The 13,296-nt window shown below is 38.4% G+C and overlaps 1 protein-coding gene across 1 annotated transcript; it reads right to left on the bottom strand.

Annotated features, from left to right (window-relative positions):
* Positions 1-5,488: 5,488 nt before the first annotated feature.
* LOC141281050 (zinc finger BED domain-containing protein 4-like) lies at positions 5,489-10,668 on the bottom strand. The gene is made up of 3 exons (XM_073812670.1): positions 10,645-10,668; positions 6,073-7,317; positions 5,489-5,944 (listed from the first exon to the last, which is right to left on the bottom strand). Exons 1-3 carry the CDS (start codon positions 10,666-10,668, stop codon positions 5,489-5,491), a joined length of 1,725 nt encoding a protein of 574 aa, XP_073668771.1.
* Between the last annotated feature and the right edge of the window lie 2,628 nt (positions 10,669-13,296).

Below are 13,296 nucleotides of genomic sequence, written 5' to 3'. Positions count from 1 at the left end.
CCCACTCTATTAGTGTGCGCGTGCGGGGCACTGCTCGTTCTTTCTCATGCAATCATCAACATTATCACTATAATTACATTACAAAAAGACTTTGGCGGGACAAAAATTAGTTTTGATGGCTGCTAAAAAAATAAATGTAGGAAATAACCTGCAAAAAAAAATTATAATAACAATAAAATAATCTTTAAACTCTCGTGGGCCACATAATTAACATAATTTGTAAACTCTCGCGGGCCAGATGAAATGAGGGGGCGGGCCGGATTTGGCCCGCGGGCCTTGAGTTTGACACCCCTGCTTACACTGTCAGAAATAAAGATACAAAACTGTACCTTTTCTGTCACATGGGGCTGTACCCTAAGTTTCTGTTTGGTACCTTTGCATGAATTCAAAACAAAATACAATTTTGGGTAGATTACAGTACCTAAAGGTCCTACATTATTAGAAAAAAGTCAAAATATCTACCCTAGCTGTCAGTGGGGCAGCACCCTTTAAAAAGGTTGTATGGACCATTAGGTACAGATATGTAAACATTTAGTACCTATATGTACGTTTGAAATATTAATATGTATTTTTGAGGTCCTGATAAGCTCTCTTTGGTCCCAGTATGTACCTCTGAGGTACTAAAATGAAATCCTTAGGTGCAAAGCTGTACTTTTTGAAAGGGTACAGCCCCAGTGACAGAAAAGGTACAGTTTTGTACCTTTATTTTTGAGAGTGTAACAAAATGTGTCAGACACTTCAAAATATTTTGCTGCGTTTACACCAGCCGCGGTAGAGACGGCAAAACATGCTATTCGCACGTTTTTGGACGCTTAAACATTTGAGTTCCCTCTCTTCATTCGCGCGTGAAATTCTAGTCATTTGAGACATTTACGTGGAAATTTGGGTCATGGGAGGGGCTTCTGCGACTGCGCTGAGCCTCCGCCACTTCCTGTAATCACGTCACTACTACAGCAAGGTCCTGATTGGTTAACGCGGCACGGAAATCCGCCGAAGTTCAGATTTTTTAACTCACGCGTTTCCCGTGGCAACGCTCAATTTGTGCAGGCCACGCCATTCGCGCATGCGCTTACCGCGTGTACCGCGCCGCAGGATGCCTAATCGCGTATTTGCATTGACTTAACATTAAAATCACTCGCGCTTGACGCCTCTGCCGCGGCTGGTGTAAACGCAGCATTATACTTAACTTTATGTATTCAAAGGTTCATGCCTTGTTTTTGTGTTTGGCATGTGCCTCCGGTGTCTTGTCCTGTGACCCCGCCCCCTCGTTCTCCTGCTTATAAGTAATCATTGGTTTTCTCCCATCACCTGTTCCCGCTTGTTATCTTGTTTTCTTTCTTCTATTTAATGTCAGTGTATCTTTAGTTCTGTGCAGGATCATTGTGTTGTGTCATGTTCTCGTGTTCGTACCAGTTTAGCTATCTAGACAAAGTCTTAGTGTTATCTGTCAGTTGTATGTTTCATGTTGTGCACCCCCTCGTGGGTTTTTGTTTGTAAGAATAAAAATGTTTTCTGTTTTTCCCCGACACCGTCTGCATTTGGGTTCATCTGTCCTGCTAACCCTCACATTAAACACATGTAGGAAACTTAAAAAAACACATTATGAACTGAAGAATATTCATGATGCTGTTATAAAACTATATGACAAAGTATTAACACTTAATGACATTTTAATGACAAATTCCATCTGTATCACTAGTAAAAAGTGGTCAGTTATGTTGTCTTGGTAATGTCAAGTTGTCATGACTAAGACATCTCAAACAATGTCATCTTTGCATTAAAAATGACATAATTTAACGAATGACACTTCACGACAGTTGTCATAAACATGCATAAAATCTCCTTCATGTTCATAGCACATGTCATGTCATGATTATGAATGTGTCATGTCAGTCTTATGAACACCCCTTCAAGTAAAGTGTTACCGTTGAATTTTTAATGAATCCTTTATGGGTTGTACCAAAGAAAATCCTGTTAAAAAGTTTAAATATGCGTCAGACTTGTGTTTCAATTAAGTTTGGTAAACTGATACACCAGATACAGGTGACACATGCGTCACTTTTGTCTTTAAAGTTGTCTCCCTTCCCTACTCCTCACTGGTCTGCACTCACACTTTACTTTTGATTCAAACCCAGGTATGCTTATGTCATTATGATGCAATTGTTTTGAAGAAAGACCAGAAGATACATACGTTTTCTCAGAAGAGTCAGCACAATGAACTTCATTGTAATTATAAGTTTATGACTTATTAGGTGTGTTTAACACAATTTGATTTTTTACAGTGATAGCTGAGGTTCAGGGAGGATATTACCAGTTGCATATTTGAGGTCAAGCTTTCAGATTCATGCTTCGGCACAGTTTGTGCTCTCGCCATGGTGTCCTGCCCCGAACCAAGGTGAACTGCCAGAGACCACCTCTGCAAGTGTACCAGGGTTGGCTTAAGCGTATTGCACCATGATACAGTAGGGAGCACTAGTCAAACAAACCAGACTTTGGGGGTCAAACGTACTTGGGTATAGTAACTCTTCTGGGTTATAGACTGTAACTTTTAGTACTTAGAAGACACTTCAGCTGTTTTTGTCTTTATTTTAAATCGATTAAACTTCAAAATGACCCCTTAGTAGCCTGAGTATTCATGGATTTCTGTAAGAAACCAGAAAGAATTGTAACCATTGTATGGTAAGTCAGCACTGACCTTGAGTTTAATAATATATGTCCTTGACTTGATGAATGTGCTAGGTGTGAATGTTTCTCATTAATCTTGACAGCATTAAAAACATAGGATTTCGATCATCAAACCCCTTTCCTGCCTGCACACATAACCAAAAGTCATCCAGTATGGGGGTGGAATGCGACTCTTGGCAGGAGCAACAGTGGCCACCTTTGACGGGACGCACCCCGTGAACTGCTACATCTCGCTCAGTTGCGTTCCTCTCTGAAATATTTCAGTTACAGTTGGTTGCCGTTGTCAAACACGATTATTGATACGCTGCTTTTATTTTCATTCGGTCGGACTCTATACCTCCCTTCTTTCCACATGGTTATGTTGCCAGTGTCAAAGCTCGAGCGCTCAGTCAGCGAGGGTCCGTACGAGTAATGATGCCTTCGTGTTTTTCTTGGGCACGAGCTTCAAACAAAAATACACAGCCCACCTCACACATGCAAGGAAAGAAATACACCCACTTTTCTACTCTTTAACACGCACACATACTTCTCAGCATGCTACCAGTTTCATCTAACCCACCCTTGAGGGTCCGATCCTTAGTGAGGCGTAGCTTTCATATCTGCTTCTTTTCTTAGTGACAGGTTGTAAAATAATCTGAAATAAGCTTTCTGCTTTCTTCATTTCGGACTCTCAAATGGATCTTGTTTTGTAAGACGACATTGCTGGATGTAAGGGGAGACTTTACCAAACATCAGTTATGTTTTGTTGAAATTTCAGTCTTGGGTCAGACGTTTCTCTTTTGGAGAAACAAAAATAGACCAAATAGATAACAGTAATGTGGATAGCATAGTTTAGATTAGTTAGTCATGGAATTTAAAATGAATGGATTTACTTACTCTTGTGAAACAAAACCTGCTTTGTAAAACAAAATTCATCTTGTATAATATATTCTCTCTCTTATCATTATATAATGTATATTGTATAATAATTATCTCATTTCAATAATAATAATTACAATAATATATATAATAATATATATAATATAATAATAATAAAAAAAAACATTAAAAAAAATGTTTTAGGCAGAGAGATATTTTTGCTGTGGTCAATAACTCACAAGTGTGGTCTGTCAATACCAGGAGAAATTTTGAACAAATTGAAAGTAACACACAGGCAGGTCAAAAGTAACACAACAGAACATAATAGATTTTTTTGTTACACTTGTTTTAAGTAAATATACATGACTATGACCATGGTAATATGTAACTGCAAACATATTTTGTCATTGCAAAAAAGAATTAAATTACATTTTCATTTTAAATTTCATTTTAATCAAATGTTTCAAAAGCAATCTGACAGTACAAACTTGAATTGTTGAAAATAAAAAAGATTAACAGTTTGAACACTATTACATTAAATAAGAATTATATAATTTTTTAACATAATACAACAGTATTAACAGCGGAACAAAACTAACAAGTGTTACTTTCATCCTGACAGGAACTCCAGACATTTAAAACCAATTTACTTTTATTTTGAAAAACTCTGAGAAGTCAAACTTCAGGATGTGTTAGAGCACTAAATAACCTGTAAATTGATCAGTATTGTTACTAGGGCTGTACCGAATAGCATTTTTTGAGCTTCGAAGCTCTGGTATAATTAAAATCGAATATTCGAAGCTTCGGAAGGAGGGTGCTGAATATTCTTCTCTCTAATAAAGGCAGGAATCTCCGTGTGTCTGTCTGTCTGTTTGCATTTTTATTATGTCGAGAACCGTTCATTCAATCGACTTCACGTGCAGGTGTGTTGCTGCTGACCCAAGGGAGTGAAGTGTCACATTTTGGCGCAATATTATGGACACGCGACACGTTCAGAATTAATAAACCTTAAACTACAGAATGCAGCGCACCTCAGGCGGGCAGAAATGTATGCTCCAACGGACACTGTGCTAGTGGTATATAAAACACAGGTCTGTTATTTAACTCATAAAGGTTAAATAAAAGAAGAAAGAAAAATAAATGCGATTGCGAACTTAATGCGAAATTCTGCGAACTTTAATAAATAAATAAAGTATACTTTCAATAACAACATCACACATTTTAATCAACGAACAGTTTTAATAAAATTGGATGAACTCCCTTATACAATTTGCAATAGGCTTATAAGGTAGCCTAATATTTTTTTATACCAAACAAATCAGTATCAATCAGAATTTAGCAAAACAGTAATTGCGTACACGTAAAGGGTAAATAAAAGAAGAACGAAAACTAGTTTAAGGAACTTTAATAAATAAAGAACACGTAGCATGTTTTTAACAACAGCATCGCGCATTTTACATAAGGGACAGTTATCATTTAATTAAAATTAAATCAAATGTAAATGGTAAATAAACAGAACGAAAACTAGTTTAACGAAGAACACGTAGCATGTTTTTAATAACAGCAACGCGCATTTTACATAAGGGACAGTTATCATTTAATTAAAATTAAATCAAATGTAAATGGTAAATAAACAGAACGAAAACTAGTTTAACGAACTGTAATAAATAAGAACACGTAGCATGTTTTCAATAACAGCATCACACATTTTAATTAAGGAACAGTTATATTAATTTAAATACAATTAAATGGTAAATAAAAGAACGAAAAACAGTTCAACGAACTGTAATAAATAAAGAATACAGCATGCTTTCAATAACGGCATCTTACATTTTAATTAACGAACAGTTATAAATAAATTAAACGAATGCCCTTATATAAAATAAAACAAATTATAAATAGCCTAAATAGAACAAGGTAACAAAAGTAAAGGTGCCTAGTCTACCTAAACTCTTTTCATGTTGTGTGCCAGGAAGATGAGTTTGTCCACATTTTCAGGTAAAAGGGAACTTCGGGTCTTATTAACGACATAGCCAGCTTTGGAGAAAATGCGCTCCGATGGAGTTGAAGTGGCCGGAACGCAAAGGAGGTGTTTGGCTGCAAATGCCAGTTTAGGGTAGCGGTCGCTGTTTTGCTTCCACCACGCGAGAGGGCCCGACAGAACTTTAGTTGTGTCTTTCAAATACTGCTCCATCTCTTTCTTTACGTTGTCTCCGTGCTCTTCCTCCACTTCCTCATCGGACTCCGACTGCATTAGCATTGAAATCTCCTGCTGTTTTTTTTTTTTTGGTGGTGGTGGCGCGGCGGCAGTCTTCTCTTCTCCATGGCTTGCTAACGCTGACACCTCTTTCCCATCCCGAACGGTCTGTTGCTGGTTTAAATGTTCAGCTAAGCGGACAACCTTAAAATCAAAAAGCATAATCTAAGTCAAATCTATGCATTGTCGTGTACAAGATATATAATCAAAATCATATTAAATTAAATTACATTTAAATTATTTTCTAATTTAAAATAAAATATCAGTCTTACCTCAATGTAGACCAGGTCCTTCTTCTCGTTATCAAGGAATTTTAGGTGCTTGAATCGCTGGTCTAGTGCTGATGAAAGGAGGTAGATGCTGTTGGGGTTTAAACTTAACAGTTGCCATCTGCTGTCGATCTCCGTGATGAGGGTCTTCTTCATTTCTTTGATGGCAGGGCTGTCATCCTCCTCCGGTGACAGGTGGCGTTTCTTCAGGTTGAAGAGCATTGGCACTGTTGCAGACAACGATAAATTTGCCTCCTGTGATAGAAGTTCTGTGAGTGTGATTAGGGGTCCCAGTACTTCTGCTGCCTCCTGTGCCAGTTTCCACTGGTCTGCTGTCAAATCAAGGCTGCGATCTCCTTTCTTTGTGATGCTGGGATCTGACAAAACAGCTGTCACTGGCCATCGTTGCTCCACCAGTCGGTTAAGCATTTCATACGTGGAGTTCCAACGTGTAGCAACATCTTGTATAAGTTTGTGCTGTACAACGTTCTGCTGTGTTTGTTTTTCTTTCAAAGCAGCTGTAGCCTTTGCACTTTTTTTGAAGTGTCCCACGAGATTCCTGGCAGCCGAAACTGTGCGGCGTAGTCTGTCCTGTTTGAGAGCTGTATTAATGCACAGCTGAAGTGTGTGTCCTGAGCAGCAGACCCCTTGAACGCTGCCCCATTTTTCTGGTTCTTTCTTTAGCGTCTCGGTGCACAGCTTCATATTGCTGGCATTGTCGTGAACGACGGCTACTCGCTTATAATTTGGAATGGCGAATGCGTCCGCCGCGTCTCCAAGCTGTTGTGCGATGTTGACTCCCGTGTGGCTTAACTCAAATGCCTTTGTTTCCAAAACGAAGGCAGAGAGTTCCCACTCCTGCGTTATAAAATGACAGGTGACAGCCATATACGCCTCCATGCTTACCGAGGTCCAAATGTCCGTTGTGAAACTTACGGCCATTGCGTTTCCAACGAGAGCAAAAATTTGGCCTCGCAGATCGCTGTATTTCAGAGACAAGGCATTTGAAACACTGGAGCGGTTTGGGACCGTGTAGTCGGGCTCCATCTTCTTAATTAATTTTCTGAAGCCTTCGCCTTCAACTACGTTAATGGGTCTCATATCCATAGCGATGAATTCCACTATGGCATCTGTTATTTCTCTCTTTCTTTTCTCTGTTATAGGTTTTCGGAATTGTAAGAGCTGTTGTGTAGTTTTGGGTGTGGTTGAACAGGTGGATGCTGATGGCTGAAGTACCAGGCGATGCACCTACAGACAAATTATTATTAGGCTGGGCTATTGTACGTTTTTATTACTGCCGTGTTCGTATTTTCAAGCAAATTAAGTGCACGTCGTTTTTATCATGTGTAAAATTACCGATAAACATACTCGATAAAAGCAACTTAGCTAGTTTAGCTAGCTAGCTAGCTAGCTAGTATAGGCGTAAGTAACTACTTACAGAAGTCAGGTGATTTTTTAAACTTGATGTGCTGTTGCGGTAGGACAGATTCAAATCGCATATTTTGCACTGTGCCTTTGTCTTGTCTTCACTCAATTTAAAGTGGTCCCACACAGCTGAGGTCTTCGGCATTTTGACTTCTCTTCCAGACGAGGCGATCTGTATCTGCTTGACTGAGAACCGTTTCGCGGGGTATGTCACGTGTTAAAAAAAAAAATTCGAATGTCAAAATTAAAAATCGAATGCCAACCCACCGAACGAATATTCGAATATTCGAATTTTCTGGTCCAGCCCTAATTGTTACACATGAAATGAGAAACACAATGCGTTATAAGAAAAAAATTACAGTTTTATGAATTTACTTACTGTATCATGGTTGAAAACAGCTTTCTGGACCTACACACGCAAAACGGTGAAGAAATAACGCAATATTTGTCAACTCTGTCAAGGGTTGCGTGCTAAATATGCTGTCATAGTTTGAAATGCAAATGCCATCAGGGCTAGGAAAATCGCTTTGTTACTTTCATACCGCGTTACTTTCTCCCTGGTTTTCCCTTAATAATAATAATAATAAGAAGAAGATTTTTTCGGTTTTGGTTCACGATGTACTTGTTTTTGCTTTGTATATTTGTATTTTGTAACAAAAAATTTGTGCTTTATAAAACATCATTGTAAAAATTATTTCATATAAACATTTTTATGTTGGTTTAACCTAACAAATTAAGTTTTCTAAGTTATGTCAACTTATCACATAAAAGAGTAATTGAGTTTAACTTTTTTTTCTTTCAATATACTTACGCATTATTTTTCAAACAGAACTATTTAAAGAATAATTTACATTTGTTTTCAAATCTGCAGACTTTGGTGTCTTGGTACACCTGACCTTTACCCTCCATGTATCTGTGAGGCTGTTTACACTTGGTTTTAAGATGTGTTTTCATCGATCGGATCACAAGTGGACGAGAGAGACACATTGCGTTTACACCTGGTATTTAAATCCATCTCTTTTGTCCACTTTCGACCGCATCTGTCCTGAATACTGTGAGGGGGTGGTCTGTGAGACGGTGGGCGAGTCTCTCTGCTGTCATTCAAACGCGAGCGGGAGTAATTATGAGTTTATATGGACGCAAACTTATATTATGTCGGAGCCCGCTGCTTGTTTAGCAAGTATACATTCTGTACAGTGTTTTGTACGTTTATTTGTTGGAGCTTTCTCTGAATTTTCAGCGCAATTGATGAAATAGGATCGCGCAACTTTCACGCTTTCAAAACGAAACTACGGAGAACAGCCCGCAGTAGTTTTATCAATGAAAGGCTAAAAATAGCGCTGTTCACCGTATGTTCACGGCAGAAGTCAAAAAAGACGTAAAATTAGTGTTTAATACCTCAGATTAGATAAATGGGCGGAGAGAAGGTGGTCGCGTGTGGCTGTTTGAACACATTCAACCACATTGCGTTCCGCAACTCCAAAGCGATCCGATCGAAAGTGGTTTTGACTACCTCTGAATGTGGTTGAAAGTGGTCGAAAGTGGATGCGTTCAAAACGTTTTGAACACCGTTTACACCTGGCATTAACGTCGTCCACTTGTGATCCGATTGACGAAAACGCATGTTAATGCCAAGTGTAAACAGCCTCTGTGTTGTTGTCCAAAAGTAATTCAGTATATCAACAAGATATAATGTTGGTGCTTTTTTAAAAGGACAAGAATATAAAGTGATTTCCTGTAACTAGTAGTTTTCTTTAACTGCTGCAGTACACTGTAAAAAAATTGGTGCTAAATAGCACTAAAAGCTCGTAATCATAGGGGAACCATTTTTAGTGCTACTGTATATAGCACATGTAAAGCACCTATAAAGAACCATCCGGGGATGATATAGTACCACTATAGCACCAGATATGGTTCTATATAGCACAATATGGTTCTACACAGGTGCTACACGGGTACTACATAGGTGCTATATGGCACTTTAAATGGTTCCCCTATGGTAACGAGCCAGTGAACCACTTTTAGGGCTATTTAGCACTGTTTGTTTTTAGAGTGTAGGCATAGATAAGCTCCACTTCTTGTTTAAGAGATGAATGTAAATGTGCAGATGTTTTCCTGTATGATTCATACATCTAGGCCTGACCTTTACATAAATGGTACATCACTGACTTCCCTGCTGGGCTAAAGAGATCAAAAGCGACATTTTTAAAATGACTTCTCTTGCATATACAGTTGCCTGTCACTGTATCCTTTTCTGGACCTTCTGTTCCCATCCTTTCTCATGACCCCTCTCTATTCTACGAGTGCACCTGCATGGCTTGACACACCTGTGTGAGCGCTCAGTGTCTGGTAGGTGGTTGTCATGGTGACAGGTGAGATATCTCACAGTGGAGGTCCGCTTGATAGGATCGACCAAAGTGGACCACCCTCACGGCAGCATGTGAAAGACCTCATTGTACCAGAAACCACGACCAAATTTACTTCACCCTGTGTGGCGACACAGCTCAGAGCTGTGACTAAGCGTTCTCTACTGAACTTTTCGCTCTATTCACAAATGGTATTCGTATTATCTGTATTACCTTTGTTAGCAGTAAAGTGCTGTTTTGAATGTACTTGCTTTATGTTATGATTTGCACTTTGAAACAATTACAAATATAATGACATGAGTAGCACTTGTGTGCCTTAAAGCTTCTTTCTTTCTTTCTTTCTTTCTTTCTTTCTTTCTGTTTGTGTTGAAGCAGAGCTCTTGATGTGTGTTTAACTCAGAGATGGCAGGCAGCTGGCAGGGGCTTCAAATCATGTGGCTGTTTTGGCCCCCGCAGCTGCTCGCAGGATTATGGAAACTTAAAGAAATGGATTCACAGCAGTTAGCACTGCTGGCCAGATTGGTTTGATTGAAAGTACACAAGAAAAACATTGTCGACACAAACTGACCTCAGACAATACTTTGTGAAAATAGCTTGGCGCCCATATGTTGAAGCGATAGTTGAAGTATGAAGTGTGAATGAGCTTTATTGCAAAGTACAAGGAATTTGTTTTGGTGACAAGAGCTTTCAGAACACAAGACAGTGACATGACAGATAATAATAAATATAGATGAGTGAATAAAAGTCTGTAAGAGCTCATAATAAAATGTGATTATTTACTCACCATAATGTTGTTGATGGTGACCATCAAGTCAAACCTGTATGACTGTGTTTCTTTTTTAATACAAAAAAATCTGTTTTAATAAAAGTAATATTGTGACAAATCAAAATGTACACTTCTTATTCTTATATGCAATATTGTAGTGTTTATTATTAACAATTAATCTGTGCACTTCATTATTATTTTTATTCATGTGCCCTCATAGTCTTTAAAGAGCACCGATTCACTTTTTTTAATTTCCTTTGGTGTGTAAGGGTGTATTAGTAAATGTTAACGATATGCAAAAGGTACAAACCCCAAAGTAAATGATGACGCGAGTTTTCGTCTCCAAGTTAAATCTCTTTTCTTGGACTACAAGAAACACATAGATTGTAGGCAACAGTTTACTTCCTGAGATTAGTGATGTAGACAAGACCGACATTATCATAATTCCTCCCGCTTCGGACTCACAGCCTGTAAGTTAAAGGTATATCGGAAGATTTTCTTTTTCCGGGTGGATCATCAAGACTATTGGTCATCCCAGTTGTCAATCATTGATATGTGATATGTGTGATATGTTGACGTAAGGCCGTCGTACGTGCTCGTCCCTAGGTTCACTTTCTGCACATGCGCACTTTCAGGTGTATATGTGTGGTGGGCTACGGTTTCAACAATTCATTGAAGCTTGCGTTCTCACCGTGTTTTTCAAAATGTCTGAGGGTCGCACGAGAAAAAGTGTTTCCAAATTGTATGACAAGAAGAGAAAGGCCTCTGAAGAAAGAAACAAGACCAGAGGGTTTTTGGGAGAATAATTCACAAACTGGCGTGCACTAAAAGCAGAGGTTGGGCTTCCCACGCAAAGTTTCTACTCGACAGATAAAGTTTGACATGCTATTTGGAGAAATCCATGTAAATCACTGCTAGTAAAAGTTAATGTAAGCTAAGATTAGCGATGCTAGCCCTGGCGAAAGTCACGAACCGCGCAGACATGGTAAACATGCCGAAAGCAACATGTAAACAGAGCAAAGAGAAGAACTACGCTCCTTCATGCTCTCTCTCTCTCGTTTAATAGGCGTTCCCTCGGGAGGAGGTAGAGTGTTGCGCATTTGCATTTTTTTGGAGGGACGGTTCTTTTCAAAAATTTGGGAAAATCTTCTGCTATACCTTTAACTCCTGTTAGCAATGCGTTTTGAGCAAATATTTGAAACATGGTAAGGAGCGTCACATTTCTGGCTGAGGTCAGGAGTATTCAGGCCAATCACAATGTTCATATTAGCTGGCCTATCAGGGACACAGAGCTTTTCAAATCTCGAGCTACAAAAATTTACGTATGTGAAAAATAATGTGTTTTCTAACCACCAAACGAACACATTATAACAAATACACAAAATAATGTTGATTTTTAGCAATGAAATAGGTGCTCTTTAAACAAAAAAGTTAATTTCCCCCTCTTCGAAATGATCTATCTTTACTTCCTATCACAAGGAATTGCGCGAGGGCAGGGCTATCGCAGACTTGTTTCTGCCTAGGAAAAGATTGCAGGACCAACATTAATAATCCCATAAATTCTTAATGGATGAAATCAAGTCCCGCCCTACATTTTTTTCTCATTTCAGAAGCGCATATGGCTGAGTTTGACACAATACTAATGATATTTTATACTTTACAAGACTGTCAGGGCAGCACTGATTCACGTCATTTACAAGACATTCGCAATTTAGGGTAGAAAAGTATAGGATCCACCATTGCAAACAAAGTTGTAGAACAAGCAACAAAATAAAATAAAATTAAAATGTAAAATAAATATTTATACCCCACGCCCTAAATTGCAGTGCCATGGTTAGTGCAAATGATGGGGTGGTATTATCCCCTTCTGACATCACAAGGGAAGCCAAATTTCAATAACAGAGAATGGTTCACCAAAACTAAGTTACTGGGTTGATCTTCTTTTACATTTTCTAGATTGATAAAAGCACTGGGGACTTAATTATAGCATTTAAACATGAAAAAGTAAGATTTTCATGGTATGTCCCCTTTAAACAAAGAACAGGAATCAAACATTATGGAGAAAAAAGCTTCTTAGCTTTCTGTTCTTGGAAGAAAATGGGAATTAAAAAAAGAAAAGACGCTACATGTGACCGAAATGTATTACCATTGTGTACATTGTACATAGTGATCTCACCTGTTTCAATATTTATTTTGCGCATGTGCTGTTGTACATGTACCGTCCGCGGGGCTTTAAAATTCGGCTGCACACAGACAAGGTGGTCGGACCGTCCACGGACCCTCCCGATGATGAAAATTACATCATGTGAGTGGCACCCGAACGCAAGCCAAAATATAGACTATAAAAAGTGAAAATTGGATCTATTTAAACAAATTACTTCAATTAGTAACACTTAAAAAAAGTTTGGTCAACTTAAAATTTTCACTGAAAGTGAGAACATTTTAGGCGAAAAAACCTTTTTAAAATTACATCTAGAAAGTTAAGCTTTTTCAGAATTTTCACTTAAAGTGAGACATTTTTTTACCAATTGAAGTATTTTTTTTAGGGACAAGTTCGGTATTTTACACTTAAAGCCCTATTTTCAGATGGTTTATGATAAAATAGAACGGTTTTGACTGAAATTTGACATATGATGCTGCCTCGAGAATTTTCGGCTTCTGTGGTATCAC

This window comes from Paramisgurnus dabryanus, chromosome 19 (genome assembly GCF_030506205.2).
Source record: "Paramisgurnus dabryanus chromosome 19, PD_genome_1.1, whole genome shotgun sequence".
In the NCBI taxonomy this organism is placed as follows: domain Eukaryota; kingdom Metazoa; phylum Chordata; class Actinopteri; order Cypriniformes; family Cobitidae; genus Paramisgurnus; species Paramisgurnus dabryanus.
Note: the sequence above shows the minus strand (reverse complement) of the source record. Positions and strands in the feature narration are given on the sequence as shown.